Source organism: Nicotiana attenuata, unplaced genomic scaffold (assembly GCF_001879085.1).
Source record: "Nicotiana attenuata strain UT unplaced genomic scaffold, NIATTr2, whole genome shotgun sequence".
In the NCBI taxonomy this organism is placed as follows: Eukaryota; Viridiplantae; Streptophyta; class Magnoliopsida; order Solanales; family Solanaceae; genus Nicotiana; species Nicotiana attenuata.
This window is the reverse complement of record NW_017677597.1, coordinates 7,608-19,484: the sequence shown is the minus strand read 5'-3', so window position 1 is coordinate 19,484 and position 11,877 is coordinate 7,608. Positions and strand designations below refer to the sequence as shown.

The window sequence follows — 11,877 nt, the reverse complement described above, 5'->3', positions numbered from 1 at the left end:
ATAATTGAGGAGAAAGGGTAGCTAGCTTGCCATTTTCTGCCCACACTACGTCCCTACTTGCTAACACTTACAAATAAGGGAAAAAATCATGTTACTTTTTATTCTAAAATCAAAAGCTGAGGATTCAGATGATAGTACTTCCACTACCCTTTAAAGCAACAGGACAAACTTTCACCAACAACACTTCTAAGTTTACTTCTTTTGTTATGTCTCGACTTTTGCACTGTGATCTTTCCTGTAGACCCAGTACGCTTCAGCAATGAAAAGAGACCAAAATTTGTCAGTCCGTTCTTGCTAATTTCAAGAACCAACTTTGAGCAAGGAAGCCTCCTTTAGAAGGTTTAATAACAGAATGTGAAGCCATTAAAAGAAAGAAATCATTTGAAAATGAAAACCATATAGAAACATTCTCATCTTAACAATCCCAATTGTCAAGGCACCGGTAATACGCAGTGTAGAAGAAAATTGCCCAATAAGCAGCTTGCAATCACATAGTTCATGTTATAAGATTCATAGCCTTGTTTAGAAACTCAGTACCTCATATCCTAACTAACAAAACTAAACTCAATTAGTTGTAGACCAACGTGTTGCCTTACTGGTATCATCTTCAGCAAAGGAAGAAAAGATATTGGGTGGTTGTTTACTTGTTCTGCATTTACCGGCCAGCTAATTTCAGCTCGTGCAATAATTATGTGAAAGATTCATGCTGGTCAGGGATTGTTAGTGGTGGTAAGGTAAAGCTCCACTTCCAAAGTGCAGTTGATGAATGGCAGCTGAGGGTGCAGTGATTGCTGAATTTTCGAATCCTGATGATGCTGCGGTAGAGAAGAGTGGCACTGTAGGACTCCCACCATTAGTATTTTGGTCTTGTCTACGATGTTCAGGTAAACCATTTGAGCCATGCTGGCCCTGGAAGTTTCCAATTTGGCTAGTATTTCCATGTTGATTGTCAGCATAGGAAGAGGGAGATATGCCCAAATTCAGATCAAGATTACGAGTTGTTCCTGCATCAATGTAAAGATTAGTAGTTTTCAACCAACTAAGCAGAGCTACAGAATAAAAGCGACAAGCATAAAGGTGGTGTCTGGAAAAGTGTGCAAGTCTTGATAGTACCTCTGATATGAGCCTCAGAAGTTAATACACCTTCGTATGTGCTTAGCTCAAAATTGGTGACTGCCTCCTTCCCGCTGCTTTTTATAGCAGCCTTATCATATGCCCTGATCAAGCGCCAAAGACCAAGTTCAGTCAATGTCAAGAGGTTAAACCACAGCATGAAAGGGAATGAAGAATCAGGTTATGTCATTGGACCTTGCAGCTTCTATCTCACAGTCAAATAGTCCAAGATAGATATACCTGCGAGCACATAACGTACAGGAACTGGTTAACAATATTCCCTCTAGCTTATAAAGATCAGTACTATCATGTGATTGGGGAAACTTGAAACAGCCGTATTAATAGTAGCGTGACATTTCTAAGCCACATCGGAACAAGTGGTCACTCACTTCTTTCCAAGAAGCTGCCCCATCCGTGCTTCCCATTGCCCACATTTATGCAGAGTGACTCCCCTGTATTTTGAACTTCCTCTAGAGAAGCCATTGCTCTGACAACGAAGTATGTGCACAAACTCTTCATTGCTAAAGTTATTCATCTACATGCCCGTCACAGAAATTATGTTAAACAGCAGCCATAGTCCTAATTGAAAAAGGACTTCAACCATAAGTAATGATGGTGATTAGCTACTTCAACCAACCTGCTTCAGATCATCTCCGTAATCACTGATGTTAAAGTTGATATCTGCATCAAGTCCTCGGAATTTAATTGCAGCACGGTCATATGCCCTGAAATTGGTATACGAAAATTTACTACTACAACTATCCTAGCTTTTTCTTTCAGAGAAGTACAAATATCAACCAGTGGAGAGGTAAAACTCATTCAAAATTATACAGCACCTAGCAGCAGTATGTGCAGTGTCAAAACCCCCTGTAAATACAAATTTCAAATGCCAAATGAAGTTTGCAGTCAGCAATCAATACTTGAATAAAGCGGTAATAACTTTCATATCAACAAAACTTGAGGTTACGAAACAGTTGCTTACCCAAGTAAACTTGTTTCCCACCATCCCTGCGAAGTCCACACAAAAATTGCTCAGAGTCACAATAAATCATTCATGAGTTGCTATCCAAACTTAAAAGTGAAAACATCTCATTAGTACTAGCTGCTAGTTAGTTAGAACTAATAATCCCAAGAAACAACTGCTATTTTAAACAGTTCAATAATATTTCCAAGCAACCTCGCTTACGTGTTAGCATAAGTTCACAATGTTAGAGGACGATGGAAGGAACGCTAATTCTAGTGCAGCTAGCATACTAAACGAATACTAGTTCTATGGGATCCCAAGCACGGATAAGTGAGGAGGATTCCAGTAGGTTGACGACCATCAATGTAATTAATACTTTACACCATCAACATAATTTAACATGTTATAGCATATTACTTACCATTTATTCTAGGTTGTCAATCAAACTATTAAACAGAATTACCTATAATTACCTTTTATATATATATATATATATATATATATATATATATATATATATGCAGAATTTAAACTACTAGTATAAAAGTAATTAAATAGTGAATCCACCTAACGAAATTTTAGAGGGCGTAGTTGATTGATATTAACATTCGCATAAATCTCCAAAAACACTACTACGAATGAAATTGAACTAAAGAGTCGCTACAGAGCTGAGAGAAGAAAATACAAGATATGATCACAAACCAGATGTGGGATTCCCATCGCCCAGTCCTACGATAGAATGTGACACCACGATATTGAGAACTCCGAGACCTGGGCCCTCTTCTACTCTTCTTCACCTGTGATCTTCGCTGCGGAGATATAACGATCCTCTGCTCATTCGAAGCTCTGTAATTGGCCGAGAGATTCAACGACTGCTGCTGCGACAACTCAGCCTCTCCACTCACCAATGGAAACAGCTCTTTTAACACAAAATCACCATTCCCATTCTCTTCATATTCATCGTCACCGGCTGTACTGTTGGAGGTTTCCATGTTAACAATGGAGGAATTGGAGGTTCCTGATTCTACTGGAACATCTTCAGAACTGAGATTAAGATCAAACATATCTCGAATTCCCACTAAACTACGTCCAAATGAGCACCACAAAAAGCACGAGAGAGAAAAATGGCAGCTGGATTTTGGGGGTAGGAGGGGAAAAGGAGTGTATGAAGAGAAAGGAATGTAGTCATACACACACTACCAAAAACGCATTCCTTGTGTATGTATGTGCATCTATAACGATCGAGAGAGAGAGAGAGTGAAAGGGGAATAGGAGATGAGAATTATACTATATGGAAGAAGCAACATTAACGAATTTGCAAATAATTTTTAAATCTTTTAAATTATTAACTATCTCATAAAAACTTAAAGAAAATATATCGGAATTCATACTGAAAAAAAGTGAATTGAACCTTAATGGAGTAGAAAATATTCAAACAAATTGAAATGGACTTCCGAAAGTAGAGGGGCTTACTTACTGTCATTCTCTTTTGGAAATACTTTTTTACTTCCAAAAATCAAAACCACTTTTAACAGTAGAGCGTGATAGACACTCGCAGACTTTATTTTCCCGCAAAATGAAATCTTAAGCTCATTCTTAATTTCTTCACTACTCAACTATTTATTACCAGTTTTTAACTAACTAATTTTAAGGTACGCGCTTTGCTCGTGTATCCATATCAATAAATACACAATTTTAGAAATATTACAGAAGAATTATAATTTGTTTAGATTATTATTAAATTATAAAATAAAAGTTAAAAAAATCCTGAAATGATAGCTATCTCAAAAAATGAAAAATCTTTTGACCACAAAAAATGAAGAATCTTATCTCATAAAAATTTACAAATATCTTATTGTGATTTATGAGGAGTTATGATGAAATACCTTTATGAAAATTATTGTTATTTATCTTACCTAATACTGAACACAAAACATAAAAATACCTTTATCATAATTCTTATAGATTTGCCAAATAACATAAATTAAAAAATGGATCTTTTAATCTCGCTTTCTTCTCAAGGAGACAATGCTTATGACTTGGAATTAACCAGTAATTATGTTTTCTTGTAACTTTTCAATAAAATATCATGTACTAGTGGGACTTTTTACTTTAATTAGTAAATAATAATTGCAAGTATGATGCTACGTGGTGATCTTAAAGTGAAAAGATATTGTCGTCTAATACTTAGGTTTTTTCTTCTAACCAGCTAATCAATGGGATTAATAAAAGGTCATCCTGCCCAACCTAATAAAGTTTGCTTTAGGTCCTCTAGATTAGGTTAGGCAATACTAATTACAGTATAGATTTGTTCTACCCAGAAAGGTTAAAAGTGAGTTTTCTTTTAAAAGGGTACAGTGCTAATACATTGAAACTTTCGATAATCGTACGAGACTAGAGCACTCCTTATATCTTCATATAGCAATAAAGGATAGAGATTCCTATCTATTCTGAACTTAACATTTTCTTGTAATTTTTGAACTTTTGAGGCTGTATATAGATGGATGGAACAGAAAGAGCAAATTAAAAAGAGGGTAATGCAAAAAAGAGAGAGCTTAGGTGCGACTGGAGGTGGCAAACGGGCTGGTCGGGTCGGATATGGGTGGATCTAAAACAAGTGTTTAACCAAAAATATATCTTTCGGTCAAAGTCTAATTTTAGAAGAAAACGGGTTACTGATAACCAAGTTTAGCTTCACTTTCTAAAATGGTATCAAAAGAAAATAACAAGAATAACTAAGGAAATAATTGATTGCAAAGTCAAGGTAGAGAATTTCGAGAAAGCAGAAAAGTAGAGTGTATACTTCAATATTGCCTCCGATGTGTCTTTACAAATAATATTCTGTGCCCGTATATAGGAATGTACAATAGTAACCGTTTTCCCCCATAATTTGAGCTAATTATGGGCATTAATGATATTGATTGCCCTCTATTTTGGATTCTCATAACCGATGCATTTATTGCTATAAATGTGTAACGACCCGGCCGGTCGTTTTCAGAATTTATGCCCCAATCCCCTATTAACTGCTTTCCTCGTGTTTATTTCTGCTATTTTGAATTGCCGGGATGTTCGATTTTGAGTTTCGGAGAGTTTTGAGACAGTTAGTCCCTAAATGAGAGCTTAAGTTTTGGAAATTTGACCGTAGTCGGAACAGTGTGAAGACGGCCTCGGAATGGGATTTTGATGGTTCCGTTAGCTCCGTCGGGTGATTTCGGGCTTAGGGACACGATCGGATTGGGTTTTGGAGGTCCGTAGCTAATTTAGGCTTGAAATGCCGAAAGATAGAATTTTGAAGTTTTTGGTTCGATAGTGAGATTTGATCCGAGGGTCGGAATGGAATTCCGGAAGTTGGAGTAGCTCCGTAGTGTTGAATGTGACGTGTGTGTAAAATTTCAGGTCATTCGGACGAGGTTCGATAGACTTTTTGATCGAAAGCGTATTTTTAAAAATTTGGAGTTCTTAGGCTTAAATCCATGGTTAATTTGAGGTTTCGATGTTGTTTTAGGTGTTTTAAGGATTGGTACAAGTTTGGACAGTGGTATTAGACTTGTTGGTGCCTTTGGTTGAGGTCCCGGGGGCCTCGGGATGATTTCGGATGGTTGACGGGAGGTTTTGGAATGGTGTGAAGCAGCTGAAGATGCTGGTATCTGTGATAACCGCACCTGCGGTTTGGGTTCCGCAGGTGCGGCGCTGCAGAAGCGTCTCAGTGGCCGCAGAAGCGGGAATGGGGAAGTTCAGCAGGAACCGCAGAAGCGGCGGAATTTACGTAGAAGCGATGCCGCATCTGCGGAAGGGGAGTCGCAGATGCGGAGTCTGGGCCTTAAGTGAGAAGTCGCAGATGCGACCATTTTTCCGCAAATGCAGGACCGACAGAAGCGGTCCAAGGGCCGCAGATACGGAAACAGCTGGGCAGAATGTTTTAAAAGGTCGTCTTGTCCGCGATTTTGGGGTTTATTTCCACCATTTTTAATCGTTTTTGGAGCTCTTGAAGGGGATTGAAGAGGGATTCGAGGGGAATCACTTGGAGGTAAGATTCTTGGTCCTAAAACTCGTTTCTAATGTGAAATCTATCTAGTAAATCATGGAATCTAGGTCAAAAATTTAAGAAGTAGGGCTTGAGATTAAGAGACTTTGAAATAAGAATTTGAGGGGTCATTTGGACTCTGATTTCAGTATTCTTGGTATGTATGAACTCGCGAGGGTGTAAGGATTCTGGAAATATAAATTTCACCCGGTTTCGAGGTGTGGCCCGAGGGGCGTTTTGGTCATTTTACCTAATTTCGCGTATTAACTTAGAATTTAATTGTAGAATCAGTTACTTGAAGTGTTATTTATATTATGAAATTTAATTGACTAGATTTGGACCATTTGGAGTCGAATACTCGTGGCAAGAACGTGGTTTCGGGTTGAAAATTGAGCCGGTTCGAGGTAAGTGGCTTGTCTAGCCTTGTGTGGGGGACATTTCCCCTTAGGATTGATATTGTGATAATTGAAATGCCTTGTACGTAAGGTGACGAGTGCGTACTTGTGCTAATTGTTGGAAATCCGGTTTTTCATTAAAAATAGCCTTAAATTGTGTCCCTCCCTTCCTTGCTTACACTATTTGGAAATTTAGCCTGCTGTTAGTCTAGAGAAGCATGTCTAATTGACTAAATTGCTCTATTTACCTTAACTGCCTTATTTATGTTACGTGAAGCATGTTAGGTTAGAATTATCTATTTTTTCCATGGTATGAAGTTGAACTTAATTGAGAAATTCGTTTTTTGCTATTGTTGTGCGTTTATTTTGGGGCTACGTGAAGGCTTCCCGGGAGACCCCCTATACGTATTTATGATCGAGCCGAGGTGCGGGATACCAAGAGATCCCTGGCACATATATTGAGGATACTAAGAGATCCTCGGGATACCAAAAGATCCCTGATATATATTGAGGGTACCAAGAGATCCTCGGAATACCAAGAGATCCCTAGCATATATTGAGAATACCATGAGATCCTCGGGATACCAAGAGATCCCCGGATATATATATTGAGGATACTAAGAGATCATCGGGATACTGAGAGATCCCCGATTATTATCCTTGTGATTGTTTGCCTCTGTATCAGTTGTAGTTGTCTTATATCCTGTGATATTTTTACTATTGCACTTATTTATACTGCTCTTACCTACACTGTCGAACTTTATATTATTATTTAATCTCAGTAGGGCCCTGACCTTCCTCGTCACTACTCGACCGAGGTTAGGCTTGGCACTTACTGAGTACCGCTGTGGTGTACTCATGCCCTTTTTGCGCATGTTTTTCATGTGCAGATCCAGGTACCTCTACTCAGACTTACCATCCTTGAGGCGAGGCGATTCTACGGAGACTTCGAGGTATATCTTCCGTGTCCGCAGACCGAGGAGTCTCTCTCCATTCTCTCTTATAGTGATTAGTCCTTCTATCATTACTGTTGATGTAGACTTTTTAGTGTTAGAGCATTTTACTATATTCGTAGCTTGTGATTCATGGGTTTCCGGGTTTGGAGAACATGTATTAGTTTTGAGAGATTAACGTTGTGTATGCCGGGCGGCACTCTGAAACGTTGTTTATTTACTCTATCTCTATTTTAACTTGTTTTTCTTCCGCAAATTTGGTTTATTTTCCGCATTTTAGGCTTACCTAGTCGTAGAGACTAGGTGCCTTCACGATGGTTCACGGAGGGCGAACCGGGGTCGTGACAAGTTGGTATCAGAGCTCTAGGTTCACAGGAGTCATGGATCACAAGTCGGTTTATTAGAGTCTCGCTGGTCGGTACGGAGACGTCTGTACTTATCTACGAGAGGCTATGTAACTGTTAGGAAAATTCTGCTTCGTTTGATTTCCTTGTCGTGCGAGATTTTTGATATCACAATTCTAAACTTCTGTCTTCTACTCTCTCACAGATGGTGAGGACACGTGCTACTCGAGATGACCAGGCACCCGCGCCCCTACTGGTGCCGTCAGAGGCCGAGGCCGAGGACGCGCTCGTGGTGCAGCCAGAGCACCCGCGCGAGCTGCCGCCGAGGTACCACCAGCAGTACCAGCCGGAGTCCAGACACCCGATGCGTCTGCTACTACTACTCCAGCACTCCAGGAGACTTTGGCACAGTTTATGACTATGTACACCACTCTAGCTCAGGTAGGGTTGTTTCCCCTTGCTGCAGCTACATCCCAGGCCGGGGGAGGAGCACAGACTCCTGCCGCCCGCACTCCTGAGCAGCAAGTGCATATTGATCAGGTTCCAGAGGCTATTCCTGTACAGCCGGTAGCCCCAGCTCAGCCCAAGGAGAGGGCAGTAGCTTCAGAGGTGGAGCAGAAGAGGCTTGAGAGGTTCAAGAAGTATCAGCCTCCGACTTTTAGCAGACTAGCCTCGGAGGATACCCTTGGATTTCTTGAGGAGTGCTACCGTATCCTCCGTACTATGGGCATATCAGGATCGAACAGGGTTTCTTTCACTACCTTCCAGCTTCGAGGAGCCGCCTATCAGTNGCGGCGGAATTTCCGTAGGAGCGGTGCCGCATCTGCGGAAGGGGAGTCGCAGATGCGGAGTCTGGGCCTTAAGTGAGAAGTTACAGATGCGACCATTGTTCCGCAAATGCGGGACCGAGAGAAGCGGTCCAAGGGCCGCAGATGCGGAAACAGCTGGGCAGAATGTTTTAAAAGGTCGTCTTGTCCGCGATTTTGGGGTTTATTTCCACCATTTTTAATCGTTTTTGGAGCTCTTGAAGGGGATTGAAGAGGGATTCGAGGGGAATCACTTGGAGGTAAGATTCTTGGTCTTAAAACTCGTTTCTAATGTGAAATCTATCTAGTAAATCATGGAATCTAGGTCAAAAATTTAAGAAGTAGGGCTTGAGATTAAGAGACTTTGAAATAAGAATTTGAGGGGTCATTTGGACTCTGATTTCAGTGTTCTTGATATGTATGAACTCGCGAGGGTGTAAGGATTCTGGAAACATAAATTTCACCCGGTTTCGAGGTGTGGGCCCGAGGGGCGTTTTGGTCATTTTACCTAATTCGCGTATTAGCTTAGAATTTAATTGTAGAATCAGTTACTTGAAGTGTTATTTACATTATGAAATTTAATTGACTAGATTTGGGCCATTTGGAGTCGAATACTCGTGGCAAGAACGTGGTTTCGGGTTGAAAATTGAGTCGGTTCGAGGTAAGTGGCTTTCTAACCTTGTGTGGGGGACATTTCCCCTTAGGATTGATATTGTGATAATTAAAATGCCTTGTACGTAAGGTGACGAGTGCGTACTTGTGCTAATTGTTGGAAATCCGATTTTTCATTAACAATAGCCTTAAATTGTGTCCCTCCCTTCCTTGCTTACACTATTTGGAAATTTAGCCTGCTGTTAGTCTAGAGAAGCATGTCTAATTGACTGAATTGCTCTATTTGCCTTTGTTATACCCCATTTTAAACTGGTTAAAGTAGAGTACAACATATAGGCAATTCTGAGTTTGATTAAAGTTAAAGAGTCGCCACCTAATTAATTATAAGGTGAACTAGGACACCTAAATTGACTGTAGTAATGTAATAAAGTATAACTCTGTTTAAAATCTACTTAACCTAAAGATTCTAGGTGAGTGTTCAATTAATCTAAAGGGAAGGTTTTAAGGCACCCTTTAAGATCCATTTTAAATGATTAATCGACCGAACTTAAGTTATTAAGGCTAATTGTTGTAATGTAAAAAATGATTAATGGGATTATTAAAAAAAAAGATAATGACGTTGATTTGAAAGAAAGATTGTCATGAAAAGAGCCAATTTCAAAAGCACGATTTGAAGAAATTCAAACGACAAAAATCCCATGTTGATTTTAAAAAGGAAGTTACTTCACAACAAATGAGTTGAGGCCAAAATGTCTTATTTTGGGAAGAAAATACACTTCTACCACAAAAATAGATTAAGGAACCAAGTAAATCAAATGTGATTGAATTTAATACTCAAAAAAATGTCAGGTTTTGTTAAGCACCATTATTTATAGTCACGCCCTCTCCCCTTGTATCCAAAACTTAAGAAAGAAAACAAGGTTTTGACTTGGGTAAATAGCGAGCTTAGTTCTTTCAAATGCTACCCCAAAATTAAATTGTTCTATCACCTCACTTCTTAATGAAAATAAAAATCTTCATACCTATGTCATATTCTATGTAAAAGGTATCTTCATTATTAGCTAGAGTAAAGATTTTAAATAGCTAAAAGAGTTAGTCATAACAAACCCAGGATCAAAACAAATATGCCACAAAACAAAACAATATTGTTAGTCACAATATGGGAAAAGCAACATAAGCTAAGTAACAGCGAAATGATCGAAAGCCATATTCGGCATCCAACAGAAGATTTTATATTCCATAATTTGTTGTCCAGATGATGCAAAAGCTGAAGAGTAAGAGCATGTGGATTCCATATGGCAGCTGCGTCGAGACTCGCATTGAGACTCTTTGTGGCTCCATGGTGTACATGTCATACAAGGAAAAGCAATATAGATGAATTAGAAAATATTCTATTATCTTTTACAGTAAGAAAAATAAGAAAGTTGCATCAAATCCTTAGTTTTTGATGAAGTTGCATCAAATCCTTAGTTATGTAAACATTTATATAATAACAGTGAGCGCAAATGTTAAGCAAGTCCGAAATCTTACGGCATTCTTCGCATATCATCAATAGTTTAAAGAAAAGATATTTTGGTAGAGTAAAAACTACAAGCTGCAAACAATTAGTTTCTTTAGACTAGACAGAAAATCATTAAGTCCTAAAAGTATGTCTAACGAATAAATATGTACATATTCGTACTTAAGTTACTTCATATGATTCCATATCGTTGATGTCAAAAACTTTTAAAATGTTCAAACATGGACTGTTTTATCTATCAAACGAGCAGACAAGTAGATTTTCCTATAGGCATGCTCTGTAAAATCTAAAGTCTCTTTTTTTATCATTTAAAAGCAGAAAAAGAAAAGAACAGACACAACAACACTTTCACAGAAAAACAATTCTTATGTCATATTAACAATTACTTAATAAAAGTAGTAGATTAAAACTGAAGTCATGCTCCTTACGTTATATTGATTAAATAGGATATCCTTTCTTTTACCTAAAACACATGGTATCTAAAGGGTGGAAAATAAATTGGCACTAGTAGCACTCATATAAAATAGACAACAAATCATGAATATGTTGTGAAGAATCGACAGAATAGAAAAGAGGAAAAGAACGAACATTGACCTTGTTGGGTGCAGTGAACAGGGATGATGTTGGCCTCGAATCTACTCTCTCGTTATGATAAGATTCGAACCTCGATCGAAATGAGTTTCAAAATCTCTGTCACAGCTAAAGTTCACCGAGGCAGAAAAGAAAAGTTCTGTAAGAGATTTTTTTTAGTGTTTAAGAGACTATAATAGTGATGAGAGTGGCAAAGTAGTAGTGTTCAAACGGTGGATGGTTCGTGTGTCTAGTCACTAGTATAGGCGGCTGAACCTCTGCTCATAGACTGCAAAAATGAGAAATTTATAGGGTTGAGATTTGTTGAGCGGCAAATTTCATTTGTTTGAGATTTGAACTTCGGTCAAAAGAGGCCGTTTAAATCTGAACGTTTGAAGATTTTGGACGGATTCATCAGAGGAAAAGGAACAGAGGAGAAATCAGGCGTTGCACCCAAAAGGTAAACGAAAAATATAGGTAAAATATGATGACAATAGAACTTTGTGGCTTTAGGAGATTTGAGTCAAATAATCCGAATCTCTCTTGATTTTGACGAGATTGCTTCAGATAAATGCCT

At 38.7% G+C, this 11,877-nt stretch overlaps 1 protein-coding gene across 1 annotated transcript; it reads right to left on the bottom strand.

Moving 5' to 3' along the window:
* Window positions 1-380: 380 nt before the first annotated feature.
* Window positions 381-3,455, bottom strand: LOC109221443 (floral homeotic protein APETALA 2-like). The gene is made up of 8 exons (XM_019385929.1): window positions 2,780-3,455; window positions 2,096-2,121; window positions 1,950-1,980; window positions 1,751-1,838; window positions 1,503-1,648; window positions 1,309-1,353; window positions 1,114-1,217; window positions 381-1,004 (listed from the first exon to the last, which is right to left on the bottom strand). Exons 1-8 carry the CDS (start codon window positions 3,139-3,141, stop codon window positions 721-723), a joined length of 1,086 nt encoding a protein of 361 aa, XP_019241474.1. The 5' UTR covers window positions 3,142-3,455; the 3' UTR covers window positions 381-720.
* Between the last annotated feature and the right edge of the window lie 8,422 nt (window positions 3,456-11,877).